Source organism: Carlito syrichta, unplaced genomic scaffold (assembly GCF_000164805.1).
Source record: "Carlito syrichta isolate Samal-C Ts95f unplaced genomic scaffold, Tarsius_syrichta-2.0.1 Scaffold288283, whole genome shotgun sequence".
Taxonomy (NCBI): domain Eukaryota; kingdom Metazoa; phylum Chordata; class Mammalia; order Primates; family Tarsiidae; genus Carlito; species Carlito syrichta.
Genome location: NW_007232379.1, coordinates 24,046 through 46,965, shown reverse-complemented (window position 1 = coordinate 46,965; position 22,920 = coordinate 24,046). Strand labels below are relative to the sequence as shown.

Sequence of the window (22,920 nt, the reverse complement as noted above, 5' to 3'; positions counted from 1 at the left end):
TTAGTCTTTGTCCCTGATTCTTCACCCCTCCCCTCCACTGCCATGGACCTCATCTGACTGAATGTGCCTAGTACTTAACAAAGAGCTCCTGAAACCCTTGGCATTTCCTAATAGGAGAGTGTCTTTTTTTTTTCTTTATTTCAATAGCTTTAGGAAGTAAAAATCGTTTTTGGAGGAATGCCTTTGTATGCGAATGAGATTTTGGTAAAATAAGGCCAAAACAGTTTCTGGATGGAGGATGATCACTACAAAAACCAACCACATGACTACAGGGAAATATTACGCAGTCATAAAGAAGGACAAACATGAACTTCACAGAAACTTGGATGGATTTAGAGTCTCTAATACTCAGTGATCCATCACAGAAACAAAGAACCGAGTACCACATGTTCTTACTCATAAGCAGACCTTGAACATTTACCATAATACTATAAGACAGGGATTGGCAGTAGTGGGACACTGTCTGGAAAGTGGGCACACAACATCAATAAGGGTACCTGATCTCAAACCAGGCAAAATGGGGACCAAAGGAAGGCCCACACTTGACCTGTACAATGACCACTGTATACCCAATAATGAATTGTACCTCACATCTTTAAAATAAAAAAAGAGAACTTTCAGCCCTATCATCTCTCACCTTCAGAGAATGGGGAGGAGCTAGAAATTGAGCTAAAGAGCCAATGGTCAATGATTTAATCAATTTTGCTTTATAATGAGGTTTCCATTTTTAAAACTTAGACTAATCAGATTGGAGGCGCTTCTGGCTGCTGGGAGGGTGGCATACCAGAGAGGGAACGGAAGCTCCTCCTACCCCAGTACCTTACCCTATGCATATCTTCCTTTATATGGTTGTTCCTGAGTTATATCCTTTATAATAAAGCTGTAAGTTCAGAACTTTCCAGAGTTCTGTAAGTGGTTCCAGTGAATTACAGAGCCTGAAGGAGGCCCAGGGGAACTCCCAAATTTACAGTGAGTGGACAGAAGTGTGAGTAGTCTAGGGACCCCATCTGTAGCTGGCATTGAAGTGGGAGCAGTCTTACAAGACTGAGTCCTTAATTTGTAGGGTCTATGCTAATTCCAGGTAGTGTCAGAATTGAACTGAATTAATGGACACCCAGTTTTATATCAGAGAATTAGAGAATTGGTGCTGGAACTGAGACAGGCATAGTTAACACATACTTTAGAAGTAGTTAGACAAGTTTTCTTGGCAGGTCTAATTCAGATAACTGAGAAACAGAGTAAGTGTTCAGATATCCTTCTTATTGGTAAATGACCTTCACCTGACCAACCAGGCATATCAGACCTGACCACTTTGCAGGTTGGAAGGTAGACAACCAGTACAGTAAATCACAGAAACAATAGGAAATTGCCCAAAACACAAACACATGATGTTCTAAGAAAAGCCCAAATCTAGTTAGGCAGTAAATTTCATTATTCAGAAGGTCCTTGTGACCTTAAAAGGTCAAAAGATGGTAACCAAAACTTGTAATCAGATACCTGCAGTCCTCTGCTCTTTGCTGGTGGAACAGTTTGGTTGATCATAATTGAAAGCTTCTTGTCAAAGGCAAGCACATGTCCTTTCCTTTAAGGTACCTGCCTTCTTTCTTAAATGTGTCTTCCTCTTTCTTTTAATTTTTTAATTTTTTTTTTTTTGGAGACGAGGTCTCACTATATTACCCCAGTTGGTCTCAAACTCCTGTACTCAAGCAATCCCCCCACCTCAGCCTCCCAAAATGCTGGGATTATAGGCATTAGCCACTGTGCCCAGCCCGTGTCTTCCTTTCTAATAAACTTTAAAACTTTACTCTGAATGTGCTCTGAAACCCTTTTCTGTAACTGAAGCCAACAAGCCATGGAGGAACTACACCCCACACTATTCCACATCAGAACAACACATTTGATATCAGGGAAAAAAGATACATTTAACAACTACACAATATTCTTGAAGGAAAAAAAATTTGAGCCTGACTCCAAGCAAACCTAGGTACCTAATTACCATAAAAGGAAATACACATTGAGATCAAAAAGGCTTCTGGGAACAAGAGGATGCAGGTTAAAGCAATTTAAGAGAAATATGAACCAAAATGTAATGTATGGGCTTAACTGGGACCCTGACTGAAGGGAAACCAACTGTAAAAAGGGCAATCAGGGGAAAAGGGCATCAGCAATATGGGAATTTAAACACTGCCCGTATACTAAATAATGTTAAGGAATTATTGTTTATTTTTAAGTATGGATAGTATGGTTATGATTTTTTTAAAGTCCTTTCCTACCAGTGACACAAACTGAAGAATATGAAATCTTATGAATGAGATTTGTTTTACAATAATCCCAGAAAAATAAATTTAGAAAAAAAGATTGGCATGTGTTATAACTGTAAGGATGGGTGATGGGTTCATAAGAATTAATTATTTAAGTCGCTCTCCTTTCAGAATGTTTGAAAAGTTCCACAGTTTAAAGGTTTTTAAAAGAACATAAAGGGAAATGTAAATGAGAAATTATTAAACCTTCAAACATCCAATAAACTCTAAAGACTGTATTAGTTTGGAGTGTAAGAAAAAATTTCATTTGCAAATAAAATATAAGCCAAAAAGAAAAGAATGGGGATGGGAAGGAATGAAAGGTAAAGGAAAGTGAAAAGAAAGCAAATATAAAAGAGCACACAAATACACAGATTTCCAAGTTTGATATACTTTACCTTAAACCACTGAACGTACCTGCAGCTCCTGGGCAATCTGTTCTACTTTCAACTCTAATGCCTTATAGCTTTCAAGAAGAGCATCCTTCTCTGTTTTAAGTTTTTCATTTTCTTCAATCAGTTTCTGGTCCTGCTTAATTTTTGCCAGGCTAACATTAGACCCCAAATTAAGGTCACCAACAGCCAAAATTTCCCTATTAAAACAAATTCACTCATTTAAAAAGAAAAAAAAACCTGTATAACTTTGACAGAGAACAAAATCCAAACTAAATTATCTTGGGCTTTTTATACCATAATATATCCTACAGTTAATTTTGGAAACTAAACCTTTACCTAGTTCAACATTTAAAAATAATTTAATGCAAAGAATATTTTATAACTGAAATCATACTTCAAAAACTATACCTCTGATTCTCAAAGAAAATATATTCCAACTTTCTCATAGCACTGTCAACTCCAGAAAACAAAGTAAAAAGCATTTCTGTACCAGTTTCTTCCAGTTCCTTTTTCCCATTACCGCCACCCTATTTGACAGTTTAGTTCCTAAAGTACTGAGGGAGATCTCATCAAACAGCTATATCACACAAGACATGGCATCATGGCTTGGATCGTGACACAGAAAAATATTCTGGTATACATAAATAACAAATCTGGCTTTCTGCTTCAAGTTGATAATTCAAAACTATCTAAAATGTGAATTCTTCTTGAAATAATCAAATTCCATCAGAAGTTTTTACAAGAAGAAAAGTGAGCATCTTTTTTGTTAAAAAAGGGAATTCCCTAAAACTCAAAAATATTCTTTAAAAAATAGAAAAAACTTCAAATCTTATTTGAAATTCTGGCCTTGACTGAATAATTCAGATTTAGGAGCAGATTTTTATTTTTGATAAATGAGTTTAAAAGAGTTGGCATGAAAAGTTGGTAGTAAACATGGACTCTAAAGGCATAAGCCTTAATTTCTATTCTATTCTCTCCCATGAATTAGCAATTAGTTAAAACTAAAAACTCCATCACATTCTTACTTTGGAAATGTCACAGGATTTCCTGCATCATTTTCATGCTTTGAGTCAGAAGCCAGTTTCCCACTTAAGCGTCCCTTTGATCTGCTGAAGGCTGACTGGTTTGATCTATGCCCCCACGAGGGAATGGGGTTTTTGAGGCTCCTGAAAGCAAGGTGACCAGGATCTGATTTTTTTCCCTCACAAATGTCAGTTCTGGAAGAGAGTTTGCATTTTTCTGCAAATCCTTTCTTAACCACCTCTTCCCCTATATCCACACTGCCATACTCAGCCTGAGCAATAACTGTTCCATCTTGACAGGTTGCCTTAATTCTCATTTTTATTTCCTTTTCAAAAATCAAGCTCCCCAAAAAGGTTCTGCCCTAAGAAAGATAGAAAAAAAGACATAAACCAGCTAGCTACACCAACATGTTTGTTACCATTTAGTTACTACCCATTTTTTCTAAGCATCATTTTCATTCTAAAAATCTCTATATAAATGATCTTACCTTGCTGTTGACTATATGCAAATATACTTCTGCATATATTTTACCATATTCCAATTACATACTTGGTAATATCTTCCTTTTCAGAAGTAGAGCTAATACTTACACCGGCGACCATATTTATAAATCTTAAAATGTATACTAATTAAATATCCTAGAATAATTTCTTTAAACCTAGCAGATTACATTGACTACTTTGGCCCTAGCCAAATATAATGGTGTCCTGAAAAGCAATAGTACATAAAAATGAATTTCTGGTATCTAGAAAAGGTGTTCAATTTCAGTAAAACTTTAAAGTAGTTTTAAAGTCAGAGTCAAGTATTCTGGTTTTAAAAAAAGATAAGAGCAGAAGAAAAAAAACAGAAATTCAAAGCACAAAATATCAACAATTTTTAAAAAAATTAACAAGCTACAATTATGAAATATGAGGTGTTATAAATTCCTATACTCAAAACTCTCTTCAATGACTTTTGTTTAAGGGGGCCACACCGTACAACTAGCATATGAGAAGGCATATGATAAATTAGATGCTTGCTAATTATTAAATACCCATCTACAGAACTGAGCACAGATGTACCTAGAACATATTTGGGATTGGAAGATATCTTGAGACTTGCTTTAGTAAGAACTTGTTTACTCCTTCAGAAAATTGTAACTCCTAAAATCATTTTGATCTGATCTAATTACTCTTCCCAAATTTCTCGATATTCCTGATTTTCACCCTATGCATAGTATAAGAGAAATTACTCATTTTTCAGAATATATAAAGCATAAATTTATATCACAAAATGGGTGGATACTGCTCAAATTTACTGGTTCATGTCTTCTGTGAAATCAGAACATAATTAATTCAATGAATCGCATCTCTCTTAGAACAAGAAGCTATATTTTTAGCTATAATCCCACAAGATAAATATGAAAAACAATATAGTTTATGCAAATAAGGCAAACCAAATAGGAAATCCTACCAATAATAACTGAAGAAACAAGGATGCAAAGACCAAACTAAAGGGTTTGGCATGGTGGTTCAAACATATAATCCCAGCACTTCAGGAGGCCAAGGCAGGAGAATTGCTTGAGCCCAGGAGTTCAAGACCAGCCTAGGCAAAGTGCGACTCGACTCAAAAAAAAAAAAGACCAAACTAAAAACGAGAAAATACAAGCTGGCACATATTTTTAAAAAGAAAGAGGGCTAGTAAAGGTCCAAGAAACTAAATAATATTGGTAAGAACTATTTTCTTTCTTTTCTTTTTTTGAGTTGGAGTCTCACTCCATCGCCCAGGCTAGAGTGCAGTGGCATGCTCACCACCACCCCAGCGTCGACCTGCTGGGCTCCAGCAATCCTTCAGCCTCAGCCTTCCAAGTAGCTAGAGCTACAGGGCTACCACACCCGGCTAATTTTTTAATTTATTGTAGAGATGAGGTGTCGTAAAGTTGCCCAGACTATTCTTGAACTCATGGGTTCAGGGAATCCCCTCACCTTGGTCTCTCAAAGTGCTGGGATTACAGGTTTGAGACACTGCACCTAGCCAAAAACTATTTTCTACTGCTTTTTTAACTACAGAGTAGTCTAGAGGGTAACAGTGAGACCTAAGTAGATTTCTTAACATTTTTTAGGCCATGGGGTCCTCTATCAATCTGGTTAAAATGTTGGACTCGTTTTCAGATTTCTTTTTTTCTTTGAGTTGGAGTCTCACTCTGTCGCCCAGATTGGAGCATAGTGGCATGCTCCTGGCCACTGCAACCTCAATCTGCTCAGGTGATCCTCCTGCCTCAGCCTTCCAAGTAGCCAGAACTACAGGCATGAGCTACTGCGCCTGGCTACTTTTTTATTTATTGTAGAGACGAGGTCTCTCCAAGTTGCCTGCGCAGGTCTTGAACCCGTAGGCTCAGGCAATCCACTCACCTCGGTTTCCCAAAGTGCTGAGATTACAGGCTGAGCCACCGAGCCCGGCCCAGAATGCTTTTAAGTACATAAAATATATAGAATTACACAGAAAAGTATTTCATTGTGATACAATTTAACCCCAGGTTAAGGAGAACCCCTGGTCCTAGAAGGATGCATGTGAAGAGGATTCAAACTACTTATGCTCAGAGATCACCAAATAGCACTACTAAAAAAAAAAAAAAATTGAGATGGGGGTCTTCCTATATTGCTTAGGCTAGCCTCAAACTCCTGGACTCAAGCAATCCTTCCACCTCAGACTCCCAAGTAGCTGGGATATGGGCACATGCCCCCGTACCTGGCTGAGAAAAATAATTTTTTTAATCCACAAGGCAAAAGTATTTTAGGTTAACAAAAACACAGGTTTTATAAATGTTTCAAAGCATAAAATACATATGTCAAGAAGCTTGAATTCACCAAAAATATCAGTAAAATAGCTAATAGTTCAGAAGGCATCGCCAATCAAATGGGATCAAGTAGGCAAAGCCAATATACTCAAAACGTAATTCATCAAAATATACCATGTTAGGATTTTAATCGATCAGACATAGTTTTCTGGTTAAACACTTTCAGGTGAAAACCCTTGGTTTCATTCCTTCATGTTGAAAGTCTACTTAAAATTCAAGAATAACTTCCACCCCCAGGAAGTATTTGAAAATTATTGGTGGCATATGTGGAATTATTACTATTTCAAGGAACTCTGTCTTTGGGCAACATATGAACTCAAATGGAAATAATCTACTTTCTACAAAAGTTCCCATTACCTAAAGCTGAAGGTCCATTACTCCTTGTATATAATTTTTTATACAGAAATCTACTTTTCAGACTTTTTTCTGAAGTCACATTCCTTTTAGTTTAGGTTACCCAATCACAATTACCACAAAGTTATTCAGCCAGATTCTCCTTGAATCATATAGAATCACAAAGACAGAACCCTGAACTCTAAATAAAATCTCAGTTCTCAATTCTAACAAAAAGAATGACAGGATAGATGATACATGGGTGTTTTAATATTATATTTTACCATAGACATAGATGCTATATATCCTTTTGCAAATATATACTTAGATATATACATGTACTTTTCAAACATATTTAGGTATTTAAAAGGTACAAAACTTGACCTTTTAAATAAATCTAGTCACTAATTTATAACATAGAGCTCTCAGTCATTAAAAAAATTAATGTTGGCCGGGATCAGTGGCTCAGCCTGTAATACCAGCACTTTGGAAGGCCAAGATCAGTGGACTGCCTGAGCCTGCAGGTTCGAGACCAGCCTGGGCAACTTGGCGAGACCTCGTCTTTACAACAAATCAAAACTTAGCCACGCATGGTAGTGCACGCCTGTAGTTCCAGCTACTTGGAAGGCTGAGGCAGAAGGATCGCTAGAGACCAGCAGGTCGACGTTGGGTGGCTATAAGCATGCCACTGCACTCCAACCTGGGCAACAGAGTGAGACTCCAACACACACACAAAAAAAATTAATGTCACTTTTATAAGATTTATTTTATGCTGTTTTCCAAACGGGTAAGCAGGTAAGCTTTATCCAGAAACAAGAAAGCATCATTTGTTTCCTACTTTATTCTACCCAATCTTGTCTATACATATTAGAAAACAGACTAAAAGGCCCTTAATATATTAAACTTAAATTCCAATCTCTAGCTATCATTCCCCTATTCTACATATAATTTTTTAAGTAAAGCATATAAAAGTAGTAATGTAATCTTGACTTGATCTTCAGCAATTTGTAACCACAATTCTGAGTATCAATTTCAACTGTGCTGTAGCATGGATGTGAAAAGTGTTGGTTAAAAAATTTGCTCAATGGAATTTCAGTGCCCAGAATACCTCCTGGAAGAGGGGGGGTTGTTTATTTTTGTTTTTACTGAATCCCTACTATGCATCAGTTTATCCATATGCTCAATACTTTAGAGGCTCACTAACACCTAGCAGGAGGGGAGATTAGCATAGTAAAAGGAATACTTGTCTCTCCCAAGACAGTCTTGTATCCACCAAACTCAACAGCCTGAGGGGGAGGAAAACATTACAACTTCACACGCTTTAATGCTAAAAGGTTAAAAACAGCTGCAGAGGATTGGATGGTGGCTATCAGCAAAGACTTCATATAGGTGATGACATTTGAGCCTTGAGCTGAGAATTAAAGACTAAACACAGGCTTTCTAAGCAGAGACATTCAAGAATAACGTTTTTTTCCCCCCCAGAAAACATTCAGCTTGCCAATTAGTTCAATTCTAAGCAATGATCTTTTTACTAAACTAAGCATCCAAATACAAATGTTTGTGTATAGTGTGGCAGAGAGGGGGCTGGTAGCAGTTAAAGGTATTTCCTTTTGACAGTCAAGTGGCAAGCTCTAAAGACCCGCCAGGCCGGTTTTGTTTGAAAAAGCCAAAGGGCCAAAGACTGACTGACGGCTCTCATGGAAATGCAAGAGTACCTAATTCACAACCTTACCCGACTGCTCTCCTTATCGGTTTACAGTCCCCACTCACCCTGCATTTTCTGGAGACCATTTGTTCTTTGAAAGATCTGATTTTGCTGAGCACAACCTTGTAAATTCCAAAGAAAATTTGTAATCGTTCAACACGACCCCCCTCCCTTACCTAAACAAAGGTATAAGATCCCTCTTCTCCCGTTCTGGGGGGGTTCAGCCTGGGAGCATTAGCCCACCGAGTCCACCAGCATAATAAAGTTGCCACTTCCTATAATAGTCTTGGTGTCACAACCTCTCTGTCTTCCCACTACATTATTCTGGTGCATTGGCCGGGAAAGGAGAGTTCAGAGATGGTGTGTTCCATCTCCTTTGTCATCGAGGTATAACCTCCAGGGCGACGGGAAGGGCAATCTTGCCTGGTGCACAACAGACCTTTTGATCCGTAGGAGGGAGGCCCCTCCCAGCACAGTGAGGCTCGGACCACGAAAGCACAACAGGGACCCAAGAGGCGAGGAACTGGCATGAGGACGAATACCTGAGGGAAAGGACAGAAAGACCACCGAACGGAAAGGGTAAGAATAAGGGCCTTTGCACAGACCTGCCAAAGGATGGCAGAAGGGGAATTTGATCACCTCCTGGAGTCTGCTAGTAATATCCAGCCTGAAGGAAAGGGCTGAAAGGCAGTGGGAGGAAACACTGTCTGAAGATGAACCCGTAGACTCCTAGGATTAGGGTGGAGGGTTGAAGAATGTGCTGTGTGATTGTGTGTGAATGAGACGGACGGCAGGAGGGCTCTGCATAAAGTTAGTCTGCGTTGGGGGTGTACCAACCTGCCAATTGCTAAGAGGTGTCTGAGATATCTTCATGAGGAGTATAGCTGGAAGGGGACAAAGTAGATGTTTCTGATGTCCCTCATTCTCTTGTTTGTGTGTGTCTGTCGTTTTGAATCTGCTGAGGAGCTGGTTGGGTTATTGTGCTTTATTTGATGGGACATGTCGTCTTTCAAAAACTTGACTGGCGCATGTTTCTTTATGTCATTTTATGTTTCCCTCCCTTTATTTGTGTAGTGTTTCTCCCAACCCGTTGGCACTGTCAAAATTCCTGCCTTTTGTTGTTAAGGTTGTGGGAAAATTGCCTGCTGCATATGTGAAGTGCTACCAGTTATCTTGAATTCTTTCCCAGGACCACACCCCCTCCCCCCTTCCTTAGCCTGTGTTCTCCTTCATAAATTCTGAAGGAGTTTGTTCGAATCCACATGTAAAGAAACATAGAAATATCTCTTATATGCTACTTAGCCTTTTGCTAACTCAGTGCAAATTAATGCTAGCCTTGGAGAAAACAATTTTGTAATCTTTCTCTAGCAACTAAGGGACTGAATAGACTGTTCTTGTTTTCAAATGCTAAAAGCCAGGTTAATTGAAAGTAAGTCTGTTTCTAAAGGTTTAGGCCTTGCCTAAGATCGTAATCAACTGCTTGTCCCTGTAAAACTGTTGGGAAGTCTCTTAGAGTCATGTAATAATGCTAAGTCCCTACTTTATATTGTAATGCTAGATAGCACTACTGCTTGCTTTTTGGCTATGCCTGACTAGCACACTTCTTACAAAACTGTTAAAGTTTTAAATGCTGAATACTTTGCAGGACTTAATAAGGCATGGGAACTGGCCATTCCCACCTGATTAAGTCGCCTTGTAAGCTCGGTACTTCACCTAAGGGACAGGTCAAATACTAGGTACACTTTGCGGCACATAGAGTGGGACCTGATCACTCATTTAATTGTCCACATCAATTTTGCCTGCTCATAATTAGGAATAAGTAGAAACAGATCATTTTACATCTACGAGGTCTATTCACTCTAAAAAGGTTTTGTACCAGGTCATTTTGTAGGCATCATTCGAAAGTCATAGAATAAAAAAAAGAAGGCTTCAAGGAGGGCTGAGAACACTCAGCTTGGAAGAAGCCATCAGGGTCCCAAGGATACCTGGCATTGCTGTTTATGGCTTTATTTAGTTATTTGTTTGTTTTAGAATTCTCCTTTGAGGAATAAATTGCAAATGTTCAAAATAAATTCTGGATTTTCAAGAAACGTGACCAAGAAAATGTGTAATAATCTGTACCCTCAGGCACCCCAATGGGATAGATCTTAAATAATTAAAGCAAATTAAAATTATGTGGTTTGAAATTTAAAAATAATAATAAGTGCATTATTAAAATCAAATTTGAACTCACTACAAGTTAGCAGATAATAAGATTTGGAAAGAAGCAAAACTATCTGGCAATTAAATTCACTTTGCAGACCTAAAAAAAAAAGGTCAAAATTTCTGTATGCAGAGGCATTTTTAAAAAATTTATTTCACTACTTTGCAAACAAGATTATATCCTATAGAACATTAAATGCCCAACTCCAGAGGCTTGACCCAGGACTATGAATACCAAACTCCCAATTATAGAAAGCTTCTGAAGTTCTTAGAAACTGAAACATTAAGAGAAAAAAAAGGGGGCGGGGAGAAATCCAAAATGAGCACTAGCCAGAGGAAAGGTAAACAAACCTATTGGCAGTTACCACTAAAGGCAACGCTCCAGCCACCCAAATGAGGCCTGATAGGGATAAACCTGCTAAGGGGGATGGTACCAGCTGCTATGAATGTGGTCAATCTGGGCACTTAAAGCACAGTTGTTCTTGATGGCCTAAGGACCTTGTCCAACATCAGGACTAAAAAGCCACTGAAAGAGATGGTGCGGCCTCTCCCGAAGGAGGGGGAACACCTAGCTCGTAATAGTGGCCATTAATTGAAGGGGAAGGTGCATGGCCCAGCCCAGTGCTCTGTTTGCCATCACCCCAGAGAATCCTTGGGTCCAAATGAATGTGGCTGGGGTTCAAATTAATTTCTTAATTAACACTGAGGCTAAGTTTTTAGCCCTTGTGCTCATACTGAACTTCTTTCTCCTAAAACCTGCTCTCTAGTGGGAGTTAAAGGTGTTCCAAAAGTTAAATGTTTCACCTAACGGTTACTAAAAGGTAAATTCAAAGTATAGCTAAAAGGTTATCTATAAATAAATTAAAAGGAAAGCAAAAAGCAAAGGAAAAATGTAAAAAGGTTGTTGGTGTACAAATAAGGTTTTAGTAAAAAAACAAAAAAAGAAATATAAGAGAAAAGATATTTTTATCTAAAAAAGAAATCTTCTATGGTAAATCTCTGTTCTGTAATAAAGTAAATAGTTACCTGAGAATTTTTTTTAAAGGGGGTAGAGAACAAAAATAAAATGGTATAATCATGCCAAAAATAGTATGAGGAAAGTTTATGAAAAATATATATATATACAAAAGAAATTCTATAAACAATCTAGGCATAATAAAGTCTTTTCTGGATGCAAGTCTCCAAACATTTTTGGATTTCTCTTCAAATTTTATATAAAATTTACTTGAGAGCCCAGTTCAAATTATAGTCTAAAATAATCTGTCAGGCTACCATTATAGTCCAGAAATACATTAAAAACTCCAAAGGCTGGTACTTGTAATAAAGCCACAGAAATTAAAGTTTATCATTTAAGTTATGCTAATAACTTTGGGCCTTGTAGTTTTTGTACAAAAGGTGATCAGCCACTACCTAAAATTGTCAAAATGTATGCCTGACTTTACTCCTTTTATTGAGCCAGAACCCAGTAATTTCATGCCCACATAACGGTCATGCAAGAATTCCAGTCAGTGCCTGCAAACAATGCCACTGCTGAAACAAATCTGGACGCCTCAAGTCAGACAGGGGGAGATTTTCGATCTCTGGCTAGGCAGGACTGTGCCCATTATCAGCTCTGAAGAAACTACAGAAGACGGACCTTCACCCCTCAGCACCCCAAATGATTATGGGATCGAAAAATCCCTAAAGAATAAATAATTGAGGCAGGGTAGATAGCACAGGCTAGACATAAATAAATTTCCTATAGGTAGGTTTTAAAAGGTGTCAAATGCTTCTACTGCAGGCCGAGTGGCAACCTATCCCACCCCTTGGCAAATCCAAAGAAAACTCCATCAGATGTAGGACGAGGACAGTACAATCTTTCAATTTGTGATTTAGCATAATAATCACTAGAAACCCTTGGGAGACATAAGTAAACTAAACATAGGTATTTGGTATTGCATCGCTCAGGATACAAGTCCCTGAAATGGGATTCGTTAAAACTTTGAAACTGTTTAATGGCAGTCCTTTTTCCTACACCTCTGAAGGAAATAGAGCCATAAACATAAATGCTCATAAGGAAATGGGCTGTCCATTTGGGACAAATTTTAATCATAGTTTATAAGCTTACTTCCCTAGACACTTCCTGGACCATGAAAAACTCAAACCTCCCAGGGAAGTAAGTGCTGCTAAAAATTGAAGGAAGGAAGGACCTAACCAACAACTGTAAAAAAGAGAAAAGGACCCTAAGGGTGGTCCTGTTCCTATACTAGTATATAGAATTTAAATACCTAACTTCTCTATCATGATGAAACCCCTCTATGAAGCCTCAAGGGGGGGGGTGAACAAGAGCCCCTACTATGGGAAAAGGCCCAGAAACAGGCCTTTAGATGAATTAAACAGGCTTCTTGCCTTTTAAAATTCTTTATGGGTGGCCACCCCCTCTCATTAAGGGCAGACAGGAAGACTTAAAGGAATTAGGAAGTCTTACCCTAAAACAGAAAATGCAAGCCTTAGTTCAGTCCTAAATGCCATCCATTGTCAAGTCAGAGAACAATTGCCAATTAATTTAATTACTGACGCCCATTCTTTTAAGCCAGGCGATATGGTATGGGTAAAAGAATGGCATATACAACCTCTAAATCCCCTATGGAGGGGGTCATGTACTGTTCTTTTATATAGCAGAATTAAGCCGGCCTTCCAGGACTGGGAGTGCACTGCAGATTCGGCAACACCCCTTAAGCTGACCCTCCGGAAAGTCACCAAGCCCAACAGAGGACCCAGAACAAATTTCTCCAGCCCTGCTCTAGGAGCCTGAGGATACTTCAGCCCTGCTTCAGTCACACACTGGAGGCTGACTGAACGACACACAGCAGAAGATTAAGGATTCAGCTTAAGAACTTAGCAGACATAACTGATAATTCACTGTTTTGCTTTGTCAACCTTCATATTTGCCAAACTGTTTGTCATTTTAATTGCTGTACAACTAACTTTATTTGCTATAGAATCAACAGAAGTTGTCCCCATTGAACATGTTAGGAAAGGGTTTCACTAGCATTTCCATTCTTTCTTATAATACGAAGTGTTCTTGTGCTTTTATGTGATTTCTGCCTAATTTATCATTTGCCTCAAACACCCAGCATGTACGTGTATAGAAACTATCTAGCCAGACATAAGAGTTTTCCATCATTATTCATTCCAGCCAGAAGTTTGTTCTGGTGGCCAACAAGGCCTGTTTGGTATTGGGCATCTGCTTATGCAGCTAAATCTTATCAATGAACTAAAGGGCTATTTTGGACATATGAAAAGGTTGCATATGCCCAGCTCCCAGCATTATGGAAAGGCACATGTACCATAGGAATAATCCAGCCAGGATTTTTCCTTCTGCCTAATCCAAGGGGTGATGAACTAGGCATTCCCCTTTTTGAAAGCCTCAAAACACAAGATGCTTGATCCCTCGACCAAGTTCCTAATATAGGAGGGACCCAAGTTTGGAAAAATGACAAATGGCCACCCCAGAGAATTATAAATATGTATGGCCCAGCCACATAGGCACAAGATGGGAGTCGGAAATACTGCATGCTTATATATATGCTAAATCGCATTACCAGGTTACAAACTGTCTTGGAAGTTATAACTAACCAAACAGTCACAGCTTCTGAGCTTGTTGCTCAGCAATAGGCCCAAATGCGCGCAGCTATTTATCAAAACTGCTTAGCTTTGAATTGCCGGCTAGTAGAAAAAGAAGTATGTGGTAAATTTAATAGCTTTAACTGTTGTTTGCAAATAGACAAAAATAGTTATAACTAATATAGCCACCAATGTTAAAAAGTTTGCCCATGTCCAGGTACAAAAATGGCAAGGCATAAAAATCAGCAATTGGTTTGAAAACATGCTCTCGGGTCTGGGAGGATTTAAGTATATTATTGGATCTGTAGTCCTATTGACGGAATCCCGTCTTACCCTCTCTTGCATAGCCCCAATAATTATGAACGCCATTTCTAAGTTTGTGGAAACAATTGTTGAATGAAAAACTGTAGCCCATATGTTACTACACCAGATTAAGGATGATGATGCTCTAGACCCATAAGAGGTGGAGCATCAAAGGGGGGAATGTGGCAGAAAGGGGGCTGGTAGCAGTTAAAGATGTTTCCTTCTGAAAGTCAAGCGGCAAGCTCCAAAGACCCGCCAGGCCAGTTTTGTTTGAAAAAGCCAAAGGGCCAAAGACTGACTGACGGCTCTCATGGAAATGCAAGAGTACCTAATTCACAACCTTACCTGACTGCTCTCCTTATCAGTTTATAGTCCCCACTCACCCTGCATTTCGTGGAGACCATCTGTTCTTTGAAAGATCTGATTTTGCTGAACACAATCTTGTAAATTTCAAAGAAAATGTGTAATCGCTCAACAGGACCCCCTCCCTTACCTAAACAAAGGTGTAAGACCCCTCTTCTCCCATTCTGGGGGACTCAGCCTGGGAGCATTAGCCCACCGAATCTGCCAGCATAATAAAGTTGCCACTTCCTCTAATAGTCTCAGTGTCGCAACCTCTCTGTCTTCCCGCTAAGATAGTACCACCTGTAAAGAATCTATGGCACATATGAAAACATTCTCAACTGAAGTTTATTCCTTCAGTTCTAAAAGTACTTTTTAAAAAAACTTTTCCTCCTTGATTCATGTTTGTTTCAATCAACATAAAGCTACACATAATCTTACTATGAAAATAGCAATAAATGGACTTGAGTTCTTAGACCTAGCGCATCCTTAATTTGCTTTAAGACTTTAAAGAAGTGATCTAATTATTCTGGACGACCATTTCCTTATATGTAAAATAAGGTGAGAGCAAATAAATTCTAAAGTCTGTAAATTTAAGATTCCAGGGTTCTAGGCATGCAAGAAATTCAAAACAAGCCTCTGCATTGGCCAAAGCATTTATATTAAAGAAGAAAGTAACAGTCTTTAGGAGTTTTGGGTTGTTTTTTGGTTTGGGGTTTTTTGGTTTTTTTGGCTTCTGGGGGTTTTTTTTGGTTTTAGTGTTTTGGTTTTGGGTTTTGAGTCGGGGTCTCATTCTGTCACCCTGGAGTGCAGTGGTGCAATCACAGCTCATCGCAGCCTCAAACTCCGGAGCTCAAGTGATCTTCCTTCCTCAGCTTCCCAAGTAGCAAGGAATACAGGTTTTGTGCCATCACACCCAGCTAATGTTTTAATTTTTTTGTAGAGGCGAGGTCTCATTATGTTACCCAGGCTGGTCTCAATGCCTAGGCTCATGCAATCCTTCTGCCTCAGTCTCCCAAAGTGCTAGGATTACAAGTGTGAACCACCACACTCCAGAGTTTAGATTTTTAAACCAAAACTTTTGAGTGTAATTTACAATAATACCTACACTTTATGTTTATGAAAGCCTGAGTTCTATGTACAGAAACGTTTCTTATAAGTAACTAAAATGTGGACAGCCAGGCTCGGTGGCTCAGCCTGTAATCCCGTGCCTTTGGGAGGCTGAGGTGAGTGGATTGCCTGAGCCCACAGGTTCGAGACCCGCCTGGGCAGCAAGACCTCATCTCTACAATAAATCAAAAAATCAGCCGGGCGTGGTAGCGCATGCCTGTAATTCCGGCTACTCGGAAGGCTGAGGCGGAAGGATTGCCGGAGCCCGGCAGGTCGAGGTTGCGGTGGCCGCGAGCAGCCATTGCACTCCAGTCTGGGTGACAGAGAGACTCCGACTCAAAAAAAAAAAAATGTGGACAAAACTACACCCAACACAACGCAAGATTCTCAAACCTAAAACCAATAAAGAGGCAAATATAACATTTCCAAATTTTAATTAGTTTCTTATAATGCTGATTAAATCATTTTTCACATAAGCCAACTCAGCTGCTAAATAAAACAATTATAAACATGATTACTCTGCAATGCAACATTCCTCACCAACACTGGAGATGGCTTTTCACCAAAAGAACCATAATTACTGCACGGCAGATTTAAAAAGAAGTAGGGTTCCTGTGAGACTAACCCTAAAATCATCAGATGCCTTTCAGGATTAGGCTACAAACTCCCCAAAATTACAACGAAAATTAATATAAACTAGAATTCAGATTAGCAGAGCATCCACTTGAATTACATCATCAAACAGTATGAGGCTCTGCCAAATTGATAAAATCTGATTAATTACAACCCTACTAATTTTACATTTTTTATATTTATGGCCAAGACGAGGTTAAATATCACATTTGTTTGATAAATACCTTCTAAAAAACAAACAACAGAAATAACTCTATTATTTTCTCCATCAAATTACAAACTATCCTTTTAAACTTTTACATCTGACAAAACTAGTTACATTTATTTAAAATATGCATCATTCTTATCTATTCATCAAGAGTATTTACCTAGTAAAGATGAGCCTAAATACATAATTGCTTTGAATTACTTTATAATTAATATTTTTCACTAATTTATACAGACTTTTATATTAAAGTTACTGAGATTTAACTACATTTATATCTTGTTTCAAGCACACAGTTTTACTTCAATTAACAAAAATATTTTAAATCTGTGACTTGCCTGATCAAACTGGGTAACTTCTTGATCAGAAGGAATCTGTAATCCCCAAAGTCTATACTTTTTGGCAACACTAGAAAATTGAAGCTCCAAAGGAATTTCAACTACATCAGATCGATTTAGCATTTCAGTATTTCCATAGTCAATGTACCTCACCAGACACTGAAAAAAATAGGAGACAAATAAATATTCATACTGAACTTGGATTAAACATGCCCCAAAAATCACCAATTTGCTTCTTTCTGTTAATTACTTGCATATCAAGATAGCATTTTACCTTAAATTGTCAAAATGTACTCAGAAAGAGCTCTAGCAAAATCTTCTAAATAAAACCCATAGTCCATGAAATTACAGTGATCTCTATATTTGGTACTACTTAAATTCCAAAAGTACCATTTCTCATTTTGGTGCTTTTTTATTTTATTTTTTTGAGTTGGAGTCTCACTCTGTCACCCAGACTGGAGTGCAGTGGCCGCTCCCGGCCACCACAGCCTCGACACCTGCTGGGCTCTGGTGATCCTTCCACCTCAGCCTTCCAAGTAGCTGGAACTACAGGCGCGCGCTACTACACCCGGCTAATTTTTTGATTTATTGCAGAGATGAGGTCTCGCCAAGTTGCCCAGGCGGGTCTTGAACCCACAGACTCAGGCAATCCACTCACCTCAGCCTCCCAAAGCGTGGAATTAAAGGCTGAGCCACCGAGCCTAGCTACAGCTGTTTTTTTAAGTAAACATGTGCTTATGAAACTTACGGCCCTCTCCTAGTTCTCCTAATGTTGAAATCAATCAACACTATTAAACTAAAATTGGAAACAATAAAATAGGAAAATAAAGGGAAAGTTTCTTTTGATAAAATTAAACCCACTCCAGCTAGACCTTGGAAACTAAACAAATTCATCCTTACAAATCCAGTTCTATCCCTGTTTAAAAAGTAAAAAAGAGGCCAGGCTTGGTGGCTCAGCCTGTAATCCCAGCACTTTGGGTGGCTGAGGTCAGTGGATTGCCTGAGCCTGTGGGTTTGAGACCAGTCCCGGCAACTTGGCAACTCATCTCTACAATAAAATAAAAAATAGCCGGATGTGGTAGCACATGCCTGTAGGTGCGGCTACTTGGAAGGCTGAGGCAGAAGGATCGCTGGAGCTCAGCAGGTGAGTGCTGGGATGGTGGAGAGTGTGCTACTGCACTCCAGCCTGGGTTACAGAGTGAGACTTCAACTCAAAAAAAAAAAAAAAAAAGTAAAAAAAAAATAGCTTATTACAAGGTCAAACGTCACCTTGCCCTTAATTTAAAAAGTTAAAGCCAATCAAAAAGCAAATGCAAAATATTATCCAGTTGTAAAATTATGGGGAAAGGATCTACTTCATTAAGACAAACCATTACGTATGACAGTAATAAATAATGATTTAAAAAACAAGGTATTCAGAGCATTAATCAAATTGTTTCATCTTAGTACCTCATTACATCAAGGAAAATATTTATATAACATTTTTTAAGTCCAAAAAGCAGATATAGAAGAAAACACTAAAGGAAACCCTAAAGAGATGCTTTCACCCAGGTGCAATGTGCAAATGCCACCAACAGCTATTCAGAATCCTATCTCCCCAAAATCCCTTAAAAATCTTCCACAAATTCACAATGTAAAAAATAATAGCTAACACAAAGAATACAGGCATGAGAAAGTAGCAAGTCAATCTTTATTATTAACAAGATTCACACCAACTAAGTAAAAGACATACCTAACTTCAGCATAAATCAAATGTTCTTTTTCTACTTGTAAATATTAATCGAATGAACCATTAAAAACTACTCATTAGCAAAAACCAAACACAATTACTAAAAACTGAGGTACATAGAACCAACTAGTCACCAAAAATAATTTACAAATTATATAATTTAGTATAGGACAATCTGGGATGATTAAATAACAACTTAAATTCAGAAGAATATTCCTAAATCTTATCTTTTTTTTAGTAATTAATTTCTTTTGTGTTCACTAGGGAAAAACGTGTGTCAATGTATAAGTTCACTAACCCAGATCTTAATTACTACTATGAATAAGCAATGAAGGGCTAAATAAGCATCAACTTTTGGAACCAGAATAGTCTTTAAAGCAAAAAAAAAAAAAAAAAAAAAAAACCACTGAACACTCATTTCCTGCCTTTTCATCACTGATGATTTTCAGTACTTTGCATCTGTACCAACATTTATCTTCAGAAAATAATCCACCATAAATCTACAAAGAGAAAATAAAGCAAAATTATTTGGTATTATAATGAAGTATGCTAAAATAGATCAGAATAAAGTTTAGCATTTATTAAGCACTTACCATATATCAACAAGCACTTCATATATGATAACTTATTTAATTCTCACAACAACCCTATGAGGCAGGTAGTTTTGTTTATGCCACTGTGTACCCAAAGTCAACTAGTAAGCAGCAGAACCAAGATTCAAACTTCTGAATTCAGTGTCCATTATGCTATTCTGCCTCTCCAAAAAAAGAGGGAGAAGGAACATAAAACAGAACACTTTTTTAAAGGCACAAACATCAAAGACTTACAGTCATACTATTTTGGTGTGTGTAGACATAACTGGTACAACTAATATTTTTAGGCATAAACATGCCAAATACATGCCACTGAAGTCTAATTCTTAACCATGGTAGAATCCATATTTCCTACCAAGAAAGATTTTATATATATATATATATATATAAATATAAATTTTTTTTTTTTTTTTTGAGTTGGTGTCTTACTCTGTCACCCAGGCTGGAGTGCAGTGGCACATTCATGGTCACTCCAGCGTCGACCTGCTGGGTCTCCTGCGATCCTTCCTCCTCAGTCTTCCAAGTAGCCAGAACTATAGAGGTGTGCGCTACCACACCCAGATAATTTTTTATTTATTGTAGAGATGAGGTCTCACTAAATTGCCCGGGGGCTGGTCTCGAACCCACAGGTTCAGGAAATCCACTCACCTAGGCCACCCAAAGTGCTGGGATTACAGGTTGAGCCACCAAGCCCAGCCTCACAGATTTATTTTAGAGGAAAAATAATACACATTGTAAAACCTTAAAACCCTCAATTCACCAAAATAACAAAGTATAAATAAATTCACACACACAAATAAATATCTAACAGATGAAATGCTACAGGGCCAGGTACAGTGGCTCACACCTATAATCCCAGCACTTTGGGAGGACGAGGTGAAAGGACTGCCTGATTCCACGGGTTCAAGACCAGCCTGGGCAACTTGGCAAGACCTTGTCTCTACAATAAATCAAAAAATTAGCCAGGCATGGTAGTGTGTGCCTGTAGTTCCAGTTACTTGGACGGCTGAGGTGGAAGAGTCACCTGAGACCAGCAGGTCGTGGCTGCGGTAGCTGTGAGCATGCCACTGCCCTCTAGCCTGGGCAACAGAGTGAGACTCTGACTCAAAAAAAAAACTACGAAGTATAGGTGTGTTCAATTAGCACTTAACTCGGGTTCCCTCCGCTAACATTTAATAACTGAAGTGCAAGAGAGGACAACAAGGTACCCTCTCCCAACCACCTTATTTATTTTTTAGTAAGCAGATGGGGTTAGTAGCAAAAATAGCAGATAATCAATAGCCCTATTCCAATTTCAAACTCTGCAAAAGATCATATTATCCATAAAACTTTGTAATAGCATACCAATATGATTAACTAACAGTTTGATATATGGTAAATGACAGAAATGCAATGGTTTATTGAACCCAGTTGAGGCAGTTTTGAGGACACTTGTTTCCAGGAATAGAGCTTTGACTCAACCAAGCTTGGCTCTGTTCATGTGAAAAATATCCACCACCATAACATACACCAGATAGATGTCTTTGCCTTTAGAATACAGACAGAACTCTATATTCACCCCCATCGTGCCTGGGTCCAATCTTTTCCCCACTACAACTCCACTCTTCATAGCCTATGAACTGCCTACATGAGAGGGAGAGAACCACTCAGAACACTTAGGAAATTTACAAAGTATAATCCATTTATGAATACTCAGAGGTGGCTTATACCCAGATGCCTATTACTGACACTAGTTTAAATTTTTGGTAATGTAACCAAATTATTTTATATTCAATAGGGAAAAGGAAGTGTGTCTTCATCAATTTATAACAATATTAAATATAGTCACAGACTACAGCAATACTAAAAAAAACTTTACAAATTGCATTACCTTATGCATCTGACATGTAATTCCAGCATACTTTCCTCCTTCAATTTATTTTTCTTATACTTTTTTATATGGATTTTAAAACAAAACTAATAGGAGTGTGCTATTAAAAGAAAATCAAAGTATATCAAAAGAGGTTAAGACTTACTTCCTAGCACTCTCCAACATGGGTCTCCAGAAAACAATTTTATATTTGCACTAAGTTCATGAATATATGCTTATGCTTTGTTTCTCATTTATTCATATGGGTTCATTTTATATACACTGTTCTGTCAGAATACAGAGACCCACCTGTGTCAGAGTCAATCTGGATTGCTAAAACGAAATACCATAGACTGAGTGTCTTATAAATAACAAACATTTATTTCTCGCAGTTCTGGAGCCTGGAAAGTCCGAGATCAACACTCTGGCAGATCTGGTGTGTAGTGAGGGTCTGTTCTTCATAAACAGTACCACCTTTTTGTTACTCCACATGTCCTCACACATGGAAGGAGCAAACAAGCTCCCTGGGGCTTCTTTTATTGGTGGTCCTCTTATCAGGGCACTAATCCCACTCATGAGTGGATTAGTGACCTGATAAGAGGGCCACTAATCAACATTTTAGAGGTTAGGATTACATTGTAAATTCTGGGGAAATACAAACACTCAGATCGCCCTCATTTAAATAACCAGGGCCTAGAGCAAGCAAATTAAGGCAAGTTAGGCACACCAGCACAAAATTTAAGGTGGCACCAACTTTTAGACATCAACCTCGCACTTACATATGTGTAAAGGTAAGTGCCTCCTTAAACTTTGCACTCGCCTTTGGACTAGCCCCAAAGATGATTACTTAGTATTCCAAAATAAGGATCTACCACAATTTGTTCATGTTTTCAGTATCCAACAACAGTTAAAGGACAGGTTCTGTGTATCTGAATACTTGATCCTCCATCAAAAAGCTAGTAACTTTAATAAAGTCATCCTGGCTGTGCCTCAATTCCCCAAAAAAATGTATAAAATAATAGTAACACCTGCCTCATAGGGTTGCCATGGGGATTAAATTAGTTAGTACATGCAAAACGCTTAGAACACTACCTTACAAAGAAAATTAAGTTCTATTATAATTACTACTACTCTTGTTATATATTGAGAGACTTTTAGTTAACCTCCAGTTTTGCCTATTACAAATAATGCTGCAATAAATATCTTTGTACAGACATCTTTGTATACTTACAGAAATGTCCAAAAGGTAAATTCTTGAAGAGAAAATGAGCACTTAAGATTACAGGTATCCAGGATTTTGAAAAAGATCGTTATATAGTCACTTGATTTAAAACAAAGATGCCAATACAATTCAGTAAAGAAAAAGTAGTATTTTCAATAAATAGTGCTGGCATATTTGCATATCCACATGGAAATCC

The 22,920-nt window shown here is 38.1% G+C and overlaps 1 protein-coding gene across 1 annotated transcript in view; it reads right to left on the bottom strand.

Moving 5' to 3' along the window:
• The window catches only part of STK31 (serine/threonine kinase 31), a 130,213-nt gene that overhangs the window by 97,451 nt on the left and 9,842 nt on the right, over positions 1-22,920 (bottom strand). Inside the window, exons 5-8 of the mRNA XM_008053560.2 lie at positions 19,486-19,560; positions 17,332-17,490; positions 3,721-4,079; positions 2,718-2,892 (exon numbers count right to left, since the gene is read on the bottom strand). Coding sequence (XP_008051751.1) covers positions 2,718-2,892; positions 3,721-4,079; positions 17,332-17,490; positions 19,486-19,560 — 768 coding nt within the window. The remainder of the gene's footprint in view (positions 1-2,717; positions 2,893-3,720; positions 4,080-17,331; positions 17,491-19,485; positions 19,561-22,920) is intronic.